Source organism: Dendronephthya gigantea, unplaced genomic scaffold (assembly GCF_004324835.1).
Source record: "Dendronephthya gigantea isolate DGI-Jeju-01 unplaced genomic scaffold, DenGig_1.0 000014F, whole genome shotgun sequence".
Lineage (NCBI taxonomy): Eukaryota > Metazoa > Cnidaria > Anthozoa > Malacalcyonacea > Nephtheidae > Dendronephthya > Dendronephthya gigantea.
In genome coordinates, this window is record NW_021163024.1 from 1,183,278 (window position 1) to 1,200,081 (window position 16,804).

Genomic DNA, 16,804 nt, shown 5'->3' on the forward strand with positions numbered 1-16,804 from the left:
AAGCCAATACAATAGACATTATAGAAAGGGGTTGATTGGCGCAAAAATTTCAGTGAAATTATTAATCATCTAAATAATTATGTTTTATCACCCTGAAAAACATGATGCTGGCCGTAATGTAGTCATTCCAGCAATAGCATGTGCATGATTGTTTTGTTTCATAAAAACTTTTTTCAACACCTCAAAATCATCTCATGCTTCGTTAAAGGTTGACTGGACTCATGTAAACAGCCCTTAGAAACCGTTGCATGGCAATTATGTAGAGGGATTTTTTTGTACAAACATCTTCCTGTCAAATAATTTTACAAAATCAGAAAATGAAAATAATTTTGTCAAATGGGATTCTTATTGGTACATTAAATTTCCTCACGTTTGTACTAAACCATTATATTCATTTGAAGGAATATATGATAACTAAATTTCGAGTGGATAAAATTTTAAGAAGAAATATGAATATTCCTAATCTTTGGGATGTGTTCACAAGTTCGTCGAGTGTCGATTTGGATGCTGTACGGAAGTGGGTAGAAAAGAGATATAGAGCTAGGGCTGAGCTAAACTATACTAATATATTCGGTGAAACTGTTCTCTTTGGTGCTGTAAGATCTGGTCTTGTGGAAGTCACAAAATATTTAGTTGATCACGGCGCTGATGTTAATTGGAAAAGTCATCTTAACACAACACCTCTCAGCCATGCTGTACAATCCCATTCATTGAACATTGTCAAGTATTTAGTGGAACATGGTGCTGATGTCAATTGGAAATATCGGAATGACCAGCCACTTCTCTGCTATGCTGTACAATCTCGTTCATTAGACATTGTCAAATATTTAGTAGAACATGGTGCCCATGTCATTTGGAAAGATAAATATGACTGGTTACTTCTCTACTATGCCGTTCAAATTGGCCCGATAGCCATGGTCAAATATTTAGTGGAACGTGGTGCTGATGTCAATTGGAAAGATAACAACGATCGGCCACTTCTCTACTATGCTGTACAATATCACTCATTAGACGTGGTCAAATATTTAGTAAAACGTGGTGCTGATGTCAACTGGAAAGATAAAATTGACCAGCCACTTCTCTACTATGCTGTACAAGATTGCTTATTAGACATTCTCAAATATTTAGTTGACAAAGGTGCTGATATCAGTTGGAAAGATAATATTGACCGGCCACTTCTCTACTGGGCTGTACAAGATCGCTCATCATTAGACATTGTCAAATATTTAGTGGAACGTGGTGCTGATGTCAATTGGAAAGATAAAAACGACCAGCCACTTCTCTACTGGGCTGCACGATATGGCTCATTAGACATTGTCGAATATTTAGTAGAACGTGGTGCTGATATCAGTTGGAAAGATAAGAATGACCAGCCACTTCTCTACTGGGCTGTACAAAATCGCTCATCATTAGACATTGTCAAATATTTAGTGGAACGTGGTGGTGATGACAATTGGAAAGATAAAAATGACCAGCCACTTCTCTACTGGGCTGTACGATATCGCTCATCAGACACTGTCAAATATTTACTGAAATGTGGTGCTAGTGTCAATTGGAAAGATGAAAATGACCAGCCACTTATTTACTGGGCTGTAGAATCTGGCTCATCAGACATTGTCAAACATTTAGTAGAACATGGTGCTGATGTCAATTGGAAAGATGAAAATGACCAGCCACTTATTGACTGGGCTGTAGAATCTGGCTCGTCAGACATTGTCAAACATTTAGTAGAACATGGTGCTGCTAAATACCTTTCAGATTGCTTTGCAGAACCTTTCGAAAAGGGTAATTTCTTCGTTTCTTTGCAAAACTATTTATAACGTTATATAGAAAGCGATAGGGAGACAAGTAAGGCTAGAAGCTTTATTGTGTGTGTGGAGGGGGGGGGGGGTGCATACTCGTATATTCGTTTTATGTCTTATGATTTCTTTTGTTATAGCTATTTTTTCTACCGTCGTACATGCAAACATATATGAATATATCTCCTCCCCCCAATTAAGCTTTTAGTGACGGTCCTGGTCAGACGAGACGATATGAGATTATCACAAACTGCATTATCTTCCCTCTTAGAAACGTCGGAAAAATAAATAATTGTACACCAACTAGTGTAATAGACTCCAGTAATCAGTTATTGCACACGGTCAATCGTGATTTTTCAACAGCATGCAAATAAATTATTAATTTATGCCGATAACGAAGGCAAATGCAAATAATTTTTTATAAGACATTGGCGTCTATCTATCTACCAACCGATCTGCCTACAAACATATCTAGCATTACTCCCAACTTGGAAAAATCAAGTGCTTCCATGTCTATGTATATATTTATATGTATTTTGAAGTAGAATCTGATGCGCAATATGGTTTTTCGTTGCCATTTCCCGAAGGACAGCAACAGCAACAGCAACTTCATGAACAACGCTCAAGGATACTAAAAGAACTGACAACAAACAAAACAGGTAATTACCGTCATCCTAATTAATATTATCTTTTAGAATATTGCTGCTGAATACTGCTTGTATCTTTTTGTACAAACCTCGCTGATCTCTCAGTGACCAAACAAAGTTCGGTTATTTCATTGTTAGCTACAATACAATTTCGTAGCGATCACATGTTAATTCGTGAACACTTATCTTAAATGATTATACCATTCCATCTTTTTAGAATCTCCGAAACGAATTGTGCCTATTTCAGGTAATATCCATACTACAATAATATTTAATTCAATTTTTAATATATATCTATTTCAGACTTTTATCACGTGTTTCCACATTTTCTTCATCAAAACGTATTTTGATTTTTTACACTCTTCTATATATCTTTTAACAATTTTCACGTTTTGTAGGCCTGAGTATTTTGCTTTCGTTAGGTGGGGTGAAACACTCTCAAAAAATTTCGGACATGAAAATACAAAGAGGGAGACTTTTGGTATAATGTCTATTCTGTGTTGGTAGCTTTAGCAGTGACCACGAGTACGAATACAAGATTCACATTTTCGCGCCAAGTTTGGTGCTTTTGCCAACGTTATCTGGCGAACCGTTGTCGTTGGGATTACGAGTACGAAATTAACCAAAGGCAATTAAGAATGACAAATCTCGCAGTCGTAGTCGTACTGGTAGTCACTATTAGAGCTTCCTAACAATTACTAGTGCAATGTTGATAAATTGCCGAAAAGTTCTCGCGTTCAAATAATCGCGTTCAAATTAGGATACCTTTCCCTAAGCATGCGTTATTATGAGCAGAAGCAATGCGCAAACCCGAAAAGTTAAGGCTGTTTTCCACTTACGCGTTTTTCATACGCACGTACACGCACGTAAAAGTCTAAATCCTTGTACATGCTACCTTTGAAAAAACCAAGTGAATAAATCGAAGGAACTTAGTTTTCTGCATATTTTAGTATGCATTAGTTGACCTAGATGTTAAATAATAAAAACTTAAAAGCATTTAAAATTTTCCGTACGTGTACGTGCGTATAAAAAACGCATAAGTGGAAAGCAGCCTTTATTTACGATCCGCAAAATAATTTATTCCTAATTATTTTATTTCAGCTTTAATTGGCCCAAAAGGAGGCGTTATCGAGAACGACGACGTCACACTTCAGTTGGAAGCTGGTTGCTTGACTGAGGACACAAAAATTACTGTAGCTACAAAACCCCACAAAAATTTCGTCCCTAAATCATTAATAAACTTGGGTCTAGTTGATGCTTTCCTAAGTACTGCTGAATTCCTTCCACAACGCCTAAAATTCCTAAAACCAGCCGTTCTTACCATTTCATTCGAAAGGTCTGACTCCGATGCACAACTTTTCATCCTTCATGGTTCTTACAATGATATTTACGAAAAGATCGTGTGGGAAGTGGTGACTAATGGTATCGACAATGACGTAGACAATGAGGGGGGGTGTGTGGGGGTTTAAATTTAAAAATTGCCGGTTTCTGTTGGTATAATGCCATTTTGGCGTTGCGGGCTAGGTTAGCTCGAGTCGTTTCCCATTACAATTGCTCGTTTGTTTGCCGTGCCTACGCCTTGTACCGCAGACAACCTTCATTCAGAACAATTGATATCGCGGTTGTTCTGATAAGCGAGTTTGTTGATGACAATGACGAAAGCGATATCAAGCAGTTGAAGGATCATTTTGGTCGAGGTTACCACATCGGAGAAAAAGGAGAGTTGAAACGTGTCCACACTGACCGTCATTTTCAAATATGTTTCTATTTCCCAGGAGTTGAAAGCAGTCCTATCTCTTTCAAGATAGATATGACTCAAGTGGATTCTGATGGTTATGCGATTGGTGATTTTGAAGGAATTACAATAGAAAAACCAGAAAGTGGAAGGATTGAGATCAGCGATGTACTCGAAACTACCTTGTTGTGGAGATTAACTTTAAGTGGAAATTGGCAAAACACAAAAGAAAACGCTGCAAATGGTAATTTTTAATTTTTAATTATTCAGAATAAAATTATATTATTGCCACGCTTGAAAAGCATGAGGTTAATATGGAATGTCAAACGGGGGAGCCCAAGGTCACCTGGACGACGAGCTTTCTCGAGCTTTGCTAATTCGTGTGCAAGGGGAGAAGCCTCGCCCCAGTCTTGAATTTTCTGGCTATGTTATGCGCTTGCGACGAGCGCTGAGTGTTTTAGTTTAAATGGTAAATCAATATTATCCAAGATACGTTCTTGCTGGACGAGAAAGTCTCTTCCTATAGTAAAACAAAGATTAGTAAGACTCAAGATTCTTCCTTTTTAGTTTAAAATGGAAATACTTTCGGTTAAATTCTGCCCCGCTTTCATAAACTGCTTTTGGCGCTTTCGAAGATTACTGAAATATTCATTGATATTTGCTTAAAATGCATATTTATGATGATTCGTTTTCTCATCAATGATTCATTATCTCCATGACGTGTTGTTTTTTTTATCCCATAATATGTTATTTTAAATTTTAGCACAAAGCCCAACCACGGAACAATTACCAGAAGGTATGCATAACATTGTCTCTAAGATACAATGTCCAGGAATACTTATATAAATTGAGGTATGGTAGAACGGAAACGAAGGCGCTCTACAACTATATTACTTTTTCTATGCAACCTTCATACCATGCAACTTGTTCTCAGCTTGTAATCACCTCACCTTCGATGACTGATTGTTAAAAAATCTGAGGTCGCTTGACTAATCAGAAGCCAAAATTTTCAATAATTAAATGTGAATAATGTGAATAATTATAAAATAGATATTATACACTTAATGTATGCTCCCGAGGGAAATAGTGAGTTTTGTTCTCCCAAGAGTCCGAATGTTGAAACTCGAGGGAAAACAAAACTCACTATTTTCCGAGATAGTGTACATTAAGTGTTTTGTTATATCAGAACAAAAACATTAAAAAAACCCCCACTTTACTTTGTTATGGCAAGAAGCGGGCAACAATTTTTCACTTGTTTCCCTGGCGGGAAACATTGCATTTATTTAAAGTCATGTGAATACGAATGAACCAATCACATTTAAAATACACAGAACCTATATAACAATACCCATTACTCATACGAATATTGTTTCCTTGCATTTCCAGTTGTATGTCATGCCACAAAACTCACAAATAAAGAAATAAGTCGAATAAGCAGAAAGGTTGGGCTCGACTGGGACGGTCAGGCAGGACTCATGGATATTCCGTACTATGAAAGCGAAGAGATTAGATTCAACTGCACGAAATTTTCTTCAAAAGGAGAACAAGTTCTCTTACTTTTCAATGAAAGCCACTCGTTTGATCGGCGTATTTTGAGAAAGTGTTTGGATGAATTGGGGCGAAAAGATTTGAAAGACAAGCTGCTTCCGATGGAAAACGAGGTAAACGTTTCATAGCGCTATAATTGTATTCATGCCATGCAAGCATAATTAATTTTAATTCTTCCTTAAGACAAATATAAGTACCGAGTGTCCCTCAAAAAACACCCATCTTTACTTCAACAAAACTTACAAACGAACTAAAGTATATTACAATCAAATTATTCATATTTGGTTGAGTAATGTCTAACTTAAAGTTTGATATAATATTATTACATATGAAGTTTGAGCGAGTAGTTTCCGAGATATTTGCGTTTAAAGACACCGTAACGTTTTGAAATTTGTCAAAAATCAGCAAAAAATGGCATGTTAAGTTTGTTTCAACAATACCGGTTCGTAACATGGTTTGTTGTAACTTATTTTTTATTTTTTGAGAAAATTCGTTTTTTACTTGTTCTTATTCATCTGCAAATTCATGCACCAGCAAGAACACACTTCCTTAGCCCGTGTCTGCATGCCATCAGTGATCGTTATATACTAAAGGTAAAGGCCAAAAATGTAGGCAGAACATCATTCTTGTAGAAGTGACATTTAATTTAAATACCTAATGAAAGAAAATTTATTTACCACAAGTTAATTTTGCAAAATGATACTCCATAGTAAACCTCAGTATTTTCTTTTCAACCCTTTTTTTCTGGTATCACTTTATAATTCACGCATCGAAATTTGATTAACATATAAATATTTGCCGAAAGTAGCTGCGTTCCTCATCTGTGTCCCATTGTCGCAGGTTTTATTACTGTTGTTTTATTGCTGAAGTTTCGAATTTTTCCCAACTACACCTGTTTGCATGTAAAATATGTCGAAATCTTTTAATCAGATACGGGAAAATATAGTGATTTTAGAGATTCAAATAGAGATATTGAGATTTAAATAGAGATAATGAGATTTAAATAGAAATATAGAGATTTAAATAGAGATTTTGAGATTTAAAAAGAAATATAAAGATTTAAAAAGAGAGATATTGAGATTTAAAAAAGATATGGAGATTTAAATAGAGATATTAAGATTTGAATAGAGATATAAAGATTTGAATAGAGATATAGAGATTTAAATAGAGATATAGATATTTAAATAGAGATACAGAGATCCAAATAGAGATATAGAGATTTGAATAGAGATATAGATATTGATATTTAAATAGAGATATAGAGATTTGAAAAGAGATATAGAGATTTAAATAGAGATATAGAGCCCAACATATAACATTTAAGAAAGCCATCAAAACAATTTTAAGTTTAAAAGTAAATATATTTGTAACGTTTCGTCTTTAGCCTAAGACATCTTCAGACAAGTGATATAAAATTACATGAGATTTGAATATATATAATCTATTTACATATGTATATTAATGACGGATAGGAAGGTATAAGATAGTACATGACAAAACCGCACAGACGAAGGGACATAAAAACCACAATACAAAAACTATGAAAACACGTTACAGAAGATTAGGTGGGATTGAACTGCCCTGGATGTTAAGTGAGGGTTTAGTTTGGAGATGAGGAGGCTTTCATGAATCATGAGTTCATGTTTGTCAGAACATGAGGAAAGAATTTCAAAATCATCAAAGTCGGCACAGTGCCCTGCAGTGGTTAAGTGGGAGAAGATGCTGGACAAAACTGGACTAGATGACGGTTTTCCAGTTATAGGGGAAATTCCCAAGTGTTCCGATACTCTTGTGCGTAAATGGCGTGTGGTTTGACCCACGTACGGGTATTGATTGGTTCTTGCCTAATTTGGTTATAAAAATTTTCAAACGGCGTGAGAAAAGTACAGAGATTCAATTTGGTCGGTGGAATAGCAAAGTTAAGGCCTTTCGAAAGGATTTCCTTCTCTTTGTCCGAGATGAGACGATTTGAGAAATTGAAAACCAAGTCGCCGTTTGAAAATTTTTATAACCAAATTAAGCAAGAACCAATCAATACCCATTCCGGTTTTTTCCCTGATTCGATCAAGGTTAAGTTAAAAGATATAGCATACTCCGGAAACCGCAGCTACAATCGACCTAACACCTTCTACACCCAGGAAGAACTGAACATTCTCAAAGACCTTAGGAGCGATAGCAACGTTGTTATTGTAAAACCCGACAATGGTAACAGTGTTGTAATTCTCAACAAAGATGACTATAATATGAAGATGGACGAAATCCTATCGGATACTTCAAAATTTGAACTTCTGAAAGACGACGCAGATAAACTCACCATGAAACGTGAGAATCAAGTTAAAGCGTTGCTAAAGAAGCTGAAGGCTGGCAACTGCATCAACGAAAGAACTTACAATGAACTGTATCCCACTGGTGCACGCATTGGCATACTATACCGACTTCCAAAGATTCATAAATCATCTATTCCTTGAAGGCCCATTCTATCATGTATCAATCATTATTCGTACGCAATAGCTAAATTTTTCATTCCTTTCCTTACTCCAATCTCTATCAGTTCTTTTGTCATAAAGGACTCGTTTTCCTTTGTTCAGGAACTGTTGAGCAGTGACATTGATTCAGACCATGTAGTTATGGCCTGTTTTGATGTCGCATCATTGTTAACTAATATTCCTTTGGATGAAACGATTGAGATCATCTCAGATCTCATTTTTTCAAACTGTATGTGTTTTGAAGGCCTTGATCGTTCACAATTCACCAAACTCTTATCTCTTTCTGTTAAAAACTGTCATTTTTCCTTTAATGGCCACATTTATCAGCAGATTGTTGGTGTGGCTATAAGTAGCCCTCTAGGACCACTCTACGCCAATATTTTCATGTCTTTCCATGAGAAATCATGGCTTTCCAACTGTCCTTCTTCTTTCAGACCTATTCTATATCGACGTTATGTTGATGATTGTTTTCTTCTTTTCAGATCCTTGGATCATGTTCCTAGTTTTCTTATATACCTAAACTGCCAGCACCCTAATATCGCCTTTACATCTGAATTGGAAAGAGAAGGAAAGCTGCCTTTCCTAGGTATTGAAATAACTCGCTCAAGAAGTAAATTCGGCTCCACCTCTGTTTATCGTAAACCCACTTTTACCGGTCTTTTTACCAACTTCCACAGTTTCATTCCTGTTGAATATAAACGCTCTTTAATCTCCTGTTTACTTCACCGAATTTTCAACCTCTGTTCTGGTTATGAAAATTTTTATATCCAACTTGAGGTTGTCAGGAATTTGTTCAACCTGAATAGTTATCCCGCTCATATGTTTGACGAATTTGTTCGTCGCTTCCTTAACAATACCTTTGAGCCAAAACCACTTATTCACCCAGTTTCAAAGAAAATGGTCTATTTTTGCCTTCGCTTCACTGGTTCCCACTTGCTTCAGATTTGCAATCAAATTACTCGACTTTGTAATGCTGCTTATCCGCATCTTGATATTCGCTTTGTTTTTCGTCCCACCACACATATTTCTTCCTTTTTTTCATATAAGGATAAAGTTCCCAAGTTTCTGAGATCTGGTGTTGTATACTTTTTCAAGTGTCGACGCTGTTCCGCATCGTACGTGGGTCAAATCTACACACCAGAGTATCGGCGGAACCCTTGGGAATTTCCCCCATAACTGGAAAACAGTCATCTAGTCCAGTTTTGTCCAGCATCTTCTCCCACATAACCACTGCATGGCACTGTGCCGACTTTCATGATTTTGAAATTCTTTCCTCATGTTCTGACAAACATGAACTCATGATTCATGAAAGCCTCCTCATCTCCAAACTAAAACCCTCACTTAACATCCAGGGTAGTTCAATCCCACTTAATCTTCTGTAACGTGTTTTCATAGTTTTTGTATTGTGTTTATGTCCCTTCGTCTGTGCGGTTTTGTCATGTACTATCTTATACCCTCCTATCCGTCATTAATTTTCATATGTAAATAGATTATATATTCAAATCTCATGTAATTTTATATCACTTGTCTGAAGATGTCTTAGGTTAAAGACGAAACGTTACAAATATATTTACTTTTAAACTTTAAATTGCTTTGATGGCTTTCTTAAATGTTATATGTTGGGCTCTCATATTTATAATAAGAATCCGTTTTCCGCCTGGCAAAGAGATATAAATATTTAAATCATATGAAATTTTTAAAAGGCTGTCAATTTGTTATCGAAAAATGATACATATTTTATATAGAACAATGGTATTGAATGATATGAAATGAAGTGGTATGGTACGACACTTCAGATATGAAAAAATAAATGTGTGTTTTGATTATGATTGGTTATCATATTTTCTCATCACAGAATGGAACTGAAACTACATTATCAACGCAGACGCAAAGTTTTCGGGAAGAACAGTTAGTAACAACACCTCTTTCACCTCGAGAATTGTACAGACTGAGTCGGCGTGTTGTGAACTGGAACTTTCTTGCTGGTCTATTAAATATTCCAGCTGCTGAGAGGAGTAACATTGGGTCTTGTGACAGATATTACGATGACCGCAGTCGAGCCGAGAAGATATTATCAATTTTCAACCGTAGAGAAGAGTTCTCGCGCGAACAGCTAGCTTGCTGCTTGGATGAAATCAACCAGAATGATTTGATACAACCAATGTTAAAGGCAAATTGGAGGAGTTTAGTCATTTCATGATCTTTGGGTACGTACCTAAACAAAAACGCATACGATTTTAAGCCGAGATTGAGAAGGTTTTTTCTCGTATACCCTGTCGGACCATTAGATTCTGTCTCTTATTAGCTCATTTCACAGGGTATTTCGCGAAATATCCCTGAGTTTTTGGTAAATGGAACTGCGACTTTCGATCCTCATAATTTATAGAAATATAAATCCACTCGTCTTTTCATCTACCAAGACTAACTGATTAGACTCCTAAAAACCTATGTTACATATGTTAAAAACCTATAATTTCTCTACCTATAATATAGTTGTGTGCGGAAAATACGCTGGATTGCACAAGGCTATACCGCTACACATAAGACACTGAACACTTGGATATTTCTGCCCTCAGAGGTCGAAAAAGCGATAGCCCTGTATTTTTGCTGCCCTATTATATTTATATTATACGATTCTCTATCTCAAGTCTCATTTTGGCGTTTCTGTTAACGAAATCTGGTCTTTTTGTCGGGTTAATCTTCTATGGCAGTTTGATTTACACCAAGGGGGGTTGCAGTTGACAAAGTCGTATCCATGCATAGGTCGTATCATTTTCAAGGTTTCGTAGTGACATTTGTTTATCAAAATTTACACTTTCAAAAACCCTTAAAAAGCGACCGTGTGATAGCTTTTCATAGTCAGTTATGTCTATGTCACTTACGACCAAGGTACCATCATGTATATACAAATAAGCTGCATCCTTATATACAGCAAATATGGAATAAAAAATAGACTGTGTCTACACATCTACCTCTTTAAAATACTTTGAAGCTTTTATATCATGAATCCTTGCTCTTGCTTCGCTTAGTCTTTAGCTGTAGCTGTGTTTTAAAGAACAGTGCGCATGCTTAGAGCATTACTGCATGTACTTGCTCTAAAAAATGCGCATGCTCATACTATACTTTGCATGCAGATATTTGCCAGGAAATTAACCAGCAGAGATTGAGAAAACTATAAAATAAATTATGAGGTTTTATGTTTTTCTTATTATGAATAATGGATTATATTATTAATGAAATAAATGTTGTTGATATTTTCATAGATTGCCGAGCCGCCGTCGACTAAATATCTGGATTTTGAAGAAACAGATCTCCGAAAAAAAGCCGGATTTTACTGATCAGTATTTAATTTACTTCTTGAATTCAATTATTCGAAATCCTTTTGCCTGATATAAAGTGTGCAAAAGGCTTCGTAGAACAAAATAAATTCTCGCCGTGAGACTCGTTACGAATTTGAGGACGGCGGAAGATCATTAACGCGGGGGGGGGGGTAATATTCATATAGTCATGTTTTGTAGACGGTAAAAACAATCAATTTCAAAAGAAAATATTGCCCCACTTAACGATCCTCTGGCGTTCAGGGAAACATAACTAGGTATGCTAATTTAGTTTCTATTGCAACAAAGTTTAGACAATAAATAGGCACTTATTCTGGGGGGGGGGATGATGGTAACAAGCATTAATTCTATTCACAGGTAATTAACATTCCTGCAGATCGGTTCGTTCTTGTGGTACGGAAAAAGTTAACTGTTTAGACACAAGCTTGAGTTGTTTATATAGCTTTTCAAATGAAATAAGACAAAATGTGAATAAACATGAATATATGAATATTCCCTGCTCCCCATTTTAACGAACTTCCACCACCCTGTGGCCGGAAGGTGATTTGGATTGACGACAAAGAATAACGATCAAATCAATTTTAATTTGGGCGTTAATTACTTTGCTGACTTGATTTTACATATGTAATTAAGATACGTAATTAAGATAATGATGATACAAAATTATCTGCTTGGTACAAAATGGTGATTGATTCACATATATGCTCAGAAAAGGGGGGAACGTGGAAAAGTCAGGTGATTTTAGCAAAACCGATGAGTAAGAGCAAAACCAATCTCCAAAAGCCGCTGTAAAACCCTCCATTGGTTGCACTAATTGTGACTTTCAACTAGAAATCATTATGAACGGAGTTCTCATCCACCAATTTAAGTAAAGTGATTATTTCGATCGAATACATCTAATTATTCACCGCTTAATGGACGACTTGCGCTTTGCATTAATTTCTTACATCGGCGATAAAAAGGACATACGACCGGATGTGTGTAACTAATTTAAGGTTTACTAATTTAGTTACACATTTCCGCACGTAATACAAAAGTATACAAAATTCCCAACTTCGCATGTCTATATTTTCTGCATTTTAAAAAATTCCGCAGCCAAACTTTGCATTTGCTCAAATTTAAATAAGATCTTTCTATAGCTGTGATGATTTATTTTCTTCTAGTTACTTCGATCAAAAATTAGTGTAAAGCGCAAGTCATCCATTAGAGACCAAACCAGTTTTATTTTTCACGACGTAACCGGCTGAAAAGAAAAAGGTTTGCGTTAAAATAGTGTTGGAAGATTTGATTAGTGATGCCTTATACAATCAAAGTTTTTGTTCTCAATCGGAAATTTAAGCAAGGCCCATTATATAGCTCCCATCAAATGGCATTAGAGTACGTATAAAGTATTGATTTCTACTTTTTTCTTTGAGATATCGCTTCCATGTTTTCGATAATTGTCAGATTAATATTTTCGTTGAAATGGTGAATAAATTATATGGAGATGACAAGTATTGCAGTATAAAATATCTAACCAACAACAGTGTGCATGTGGTTGATAAGCTGTGCTTATCCGTACTCGTACGTGCCTTCGAAACACCTAAACCTTTCATAAACGCAGTAATCACCGACGTCATAACAATGGGTTAAAACGTCTGCAGACATGAAGACATCATCAATTAAAATTAAAATAGTTATAAAGAGAGAGTGAGAAAGACAGGAAGAAAATATTACCTCGTACTGCTTTACGCCCGTCAACAGCAGAAAATGCAACGAAAAGTGTCAGCAACAGACAAATATTCAGATGGAAATTCATTACAACGTGTAGGCAGCGCAAAAGCTCGGTGAAATGGCTTCTTTTGCCTCCATTTTGAAATTGTTGACAACCTCGAGTCGTGTGCGAGGCATCTACGCGTGGTACACGCAAACTCGAATACCCCGCTGCAGCGGGGTATTCGATTTTATAGCATAATGTGAAAAAATTCGATGGAACTCCATGATTAATTTACTGATCACGTGGTACAAATCGAGCTTTCTGATTGGATGATTTACAGTTGAGATAGTTATATAAACGTAATTATTTATAGTCCTTATGTTTTGTATTTTTGCATTACATGATATTCTTACATCATATAATATGTTTCCATGAATATGTTTTTCGATTTTTTACAACAACACTGTCTTAAAATTCCTTGAAATTAAGCAATGCTTTGTTGCATCAGTATTTGATCACGCTGGCTTCGTTGTATTCTGCGTGATATAATTATTTTGCTCTTTCCAGAAAACTTGACCACAAGAATAAAGATTTATGGAACAGCTTCGCATTCGTCTTGTTAGAGGCTTCTCAAATGAATCGAAACAAAATGTGAATAAACATGAATTTATGAATGATTGATCTTAGCGATCTTCCGCTGCCCCTGTGTCCGGAAGGTGATTTGGATTGACGACAAAGACTAATTATAAAAGCAATTTTAATTTGGGCGTTAATTACTTTGCTGACTTGATTTTACATAAGCTATTATAAGATGTCTGAAGAAACTGACACTGGGGATTTTCAGTTCCATTGGCGTGATTGAGAATTTCGTTATAATACAAAAATTATCTTCTTGGTAAATGATGGTGTTTGATTCAAAATGATGCTTAGAAAAGCGGGAAATGTAGGAAATTTAGGTGATTTTAGATGAAGTAGTTGAAAAACCGATGCACAGAAGCTGCTGCAATGCCCTCCATCCGTTGCATTAATTGTGACTTTCTACCAGAAATCAAGAAATCTTTATGGCGAAAGTTGTCTATCTATCTATCTTAGTATCTTTTATTCACTCAAATATAGACTGGAATTTTTATCTACCCATTTAATCAAAGTAAACTAGATCGATTACATATAATAACTGCTTATTCAGACCATTACATTTCTATTTTCCACGATATAATGTGCTAAAAAGAAAAAAAATTAGCGTTAAAATAGTGTTGAAAGAATTGATATAGATAGAGATAACAAGGGGGTAAAAGGTCTGCAGGAATGAAGGCATCATCAATTGAAATGAAACAATTATAAAGAGAGAGTGAGAAAGACAGAAAGAAAATATTACCTCGTACTGCTTTACGCCCGTCAACAGCAGAAAATGCCACGAGAAGTGTCAGCAACAGACAAATACTCAGACGGAAATCCATTGTGTTCGAGGGAATATATCTAGAAGACAGGACATGCAGATGCTGATCTATTTCTCCGTAGCCTAACATTTAATATTCCATACATGATGCTGCCCTCTTTGCAAAAACTGCGGATTGAGTTTGGCTGAAAGGTGCATCTCATAATGTTTGGTAAAATGATAACATCTCTGAACTCGAAATAGAGAGACAGATTTGCATGGAACAATAATCTAATAAACTGTAGGTCTTTGCAGTAATTCAAATAGAAATAGTTGAATGGTTAAATTAAATGGTTCAAATCCTTACTTCAAAAAATGCTTATTTAGGGCAAGCATTTCGAATAGGTTTTTCCAGTATATAGCTATTTACGCATTCGCAACATTCGGTATCGAATTGTATGATTAATTTAATCGCAACGGGATAATTTATTTTAGAAGACTATATTCCATCATCAAGGATGAAACTGGAAATAAATTTGACCCTGTAATGATCAAAATAAAAAGATCAAGCTTACCTCAGTTTGTAGTCTGCTAATAGTAAAGATTTTAAAAAGACGGAACAAAAGGTTATAAGGGTTGATAACAAAAAATTCTTAGGCGTAATTGTTGACAAAAACCTTAAATGGCATGACCATATTAATGCGCAATGCAAAAAAATTTCTAAAAATATAGCTTTACTGAGAAGAGCAAAAAACTACATGACTGACAACGCCCTAAAGACGATGTATAACTCCCTAGTTTTACCCCATTTTACTTATTGTTCGACAGTGTGGCACCACGGAAACACCACACATATTGACAAACTCCAAAAACTACAAAAAAGAGCCGCTAGGGTTATCACAAATTCAAATTTTGACATTAGAAGTGCAGAGATTTTTAAAACACTACAATGGGAACCAATCGGGCACATCCTAAAACGACGCGACGAACAAATAACATTTAAGGCAATACGAGGAATGACACCAACATATTTAACTGAACTGTTTTGTACCTGTCAAAATACTTGCTATACTCTGAGAAGCAACGATCGGAAACTCACTTTACCAAAGCCAAACACTAACTTTCTTAAAAATAGTTTCTCCTATCGCGGAGCATCAAATAATCTCCCTCGTGAAATTCTTGACAATTATGAGTCTCTTTCATTGAATTCATTCAAACAATTAAGTCAAAGTCACGAAATGAAAAACTCGGAACAACCGTGCAAATTTATTTGTAACGGAGACATATTGTAGCATTTTGGCTGTTGTCACTTTGTATATAATGCATGAATATATATATTAAGCTTAGGACTTGCATGATTTTGAAATATTTTTAGATTTTTATTGCATGCGTGTGGAAGACGGCCCTTTGAAAAACAGGTCACTGAAAGGCTACCGTGCATAAATATGTTTAAATAATAATAAATAATAATAATAATAAAACTCCGCTGAGACAATTCGTCAATGACTTAAGGTTCTATTGACCGAGGGTATATATATGCATGCTATTCCTTGGTCAAAAAAATGACAAAAATAATGCAATTTAAGTGGCAGTCTCCCTAACAGCGGTCCGTCGAAGTTCGCGTCAGAAAAACAATTTCTCTGAAACTTGGCACATCAAAAGGGTTTGGTACAGAACTAATAAAAATGGAATAGTTTAGTGGAAATTTTTTTTTTTCGCTTTCCTAGAAGCTCGAACTTTCTTGTGCCGAGCCGGTTCATTTGGTCATCCCTTTCAAGGCCGAAATTTCGCAATATTTAGGACTGCACCGTATCAAAACTAAACGCTCTGGCAAAGCGTTTTATTCGCCATTTGTTTGATTCATTTTTACTTATAAAAACATACAAATGTCAAATTCATCGAGTGCTTAGTTGACAAGATGTCAGCCTTGAAAACCACCCCTCTGTGCAGGTTGCGGAAGTGCACTAAATTATAACAAAGTTCGGGAGCAAAATTCGCGTTTGTTTGACCAAAATTGAAATAAAAAATTACATCCATATGCAGATGATACCTTTATCTCCAAGGTTCTAAAGTCAAACCTTCGGGTATGCCGCTGTGTGCGAAGCAGCGAGAATGTCAATTTGGTCAAGTTGGCGCTTTGTTTACATAAAATAACACTTAGTAATCCGCACTGAAATTCA

General features: G+C 35.8%; 1 protein-coding gene across 1 annotated transcript; it reads left to right on the top strand.

Annotated features, from left to right (window-relative positions):
- Positions 1 to 449: 449 nt before the first annotated feature.
- LOC114519721 (putative ankyrin repeat protein RF_0381) lies at positions 450 to 4,436 on the top strand. Its single transcript, XM_028539891.1, has 2 exons — positions 450 to 1,785; positions 4,222 to 4,436. Exons 1-2 carry the CDS (start codon positions 450 to 452, stop codon positions 4,434 to 4,436), a joined length of 1,551 nt encoding a protein of 516 aa, XP_028395692.1.
- Positions 4,437 to 16,804: the final 12,368 nt, after the last annotated feature.

Excerpts from the sequence above, each read along its gene's own strand:
- LOC114519721 (XM_028539891.1), top strand. The coding sequence starts at position 450 with ATGAATATTCCTAATCTTTGGGATGTGTTCACAAGTTCGTCGAGTGTC. Across the intron at positions 1,786-4,221 it reads TGCAGAACCTTTCGAAAAGG|GAGTTGAAAGCAGTCCTATC; the intron begins GTAATTTCTTCG and ends TCTATTTCCCAG.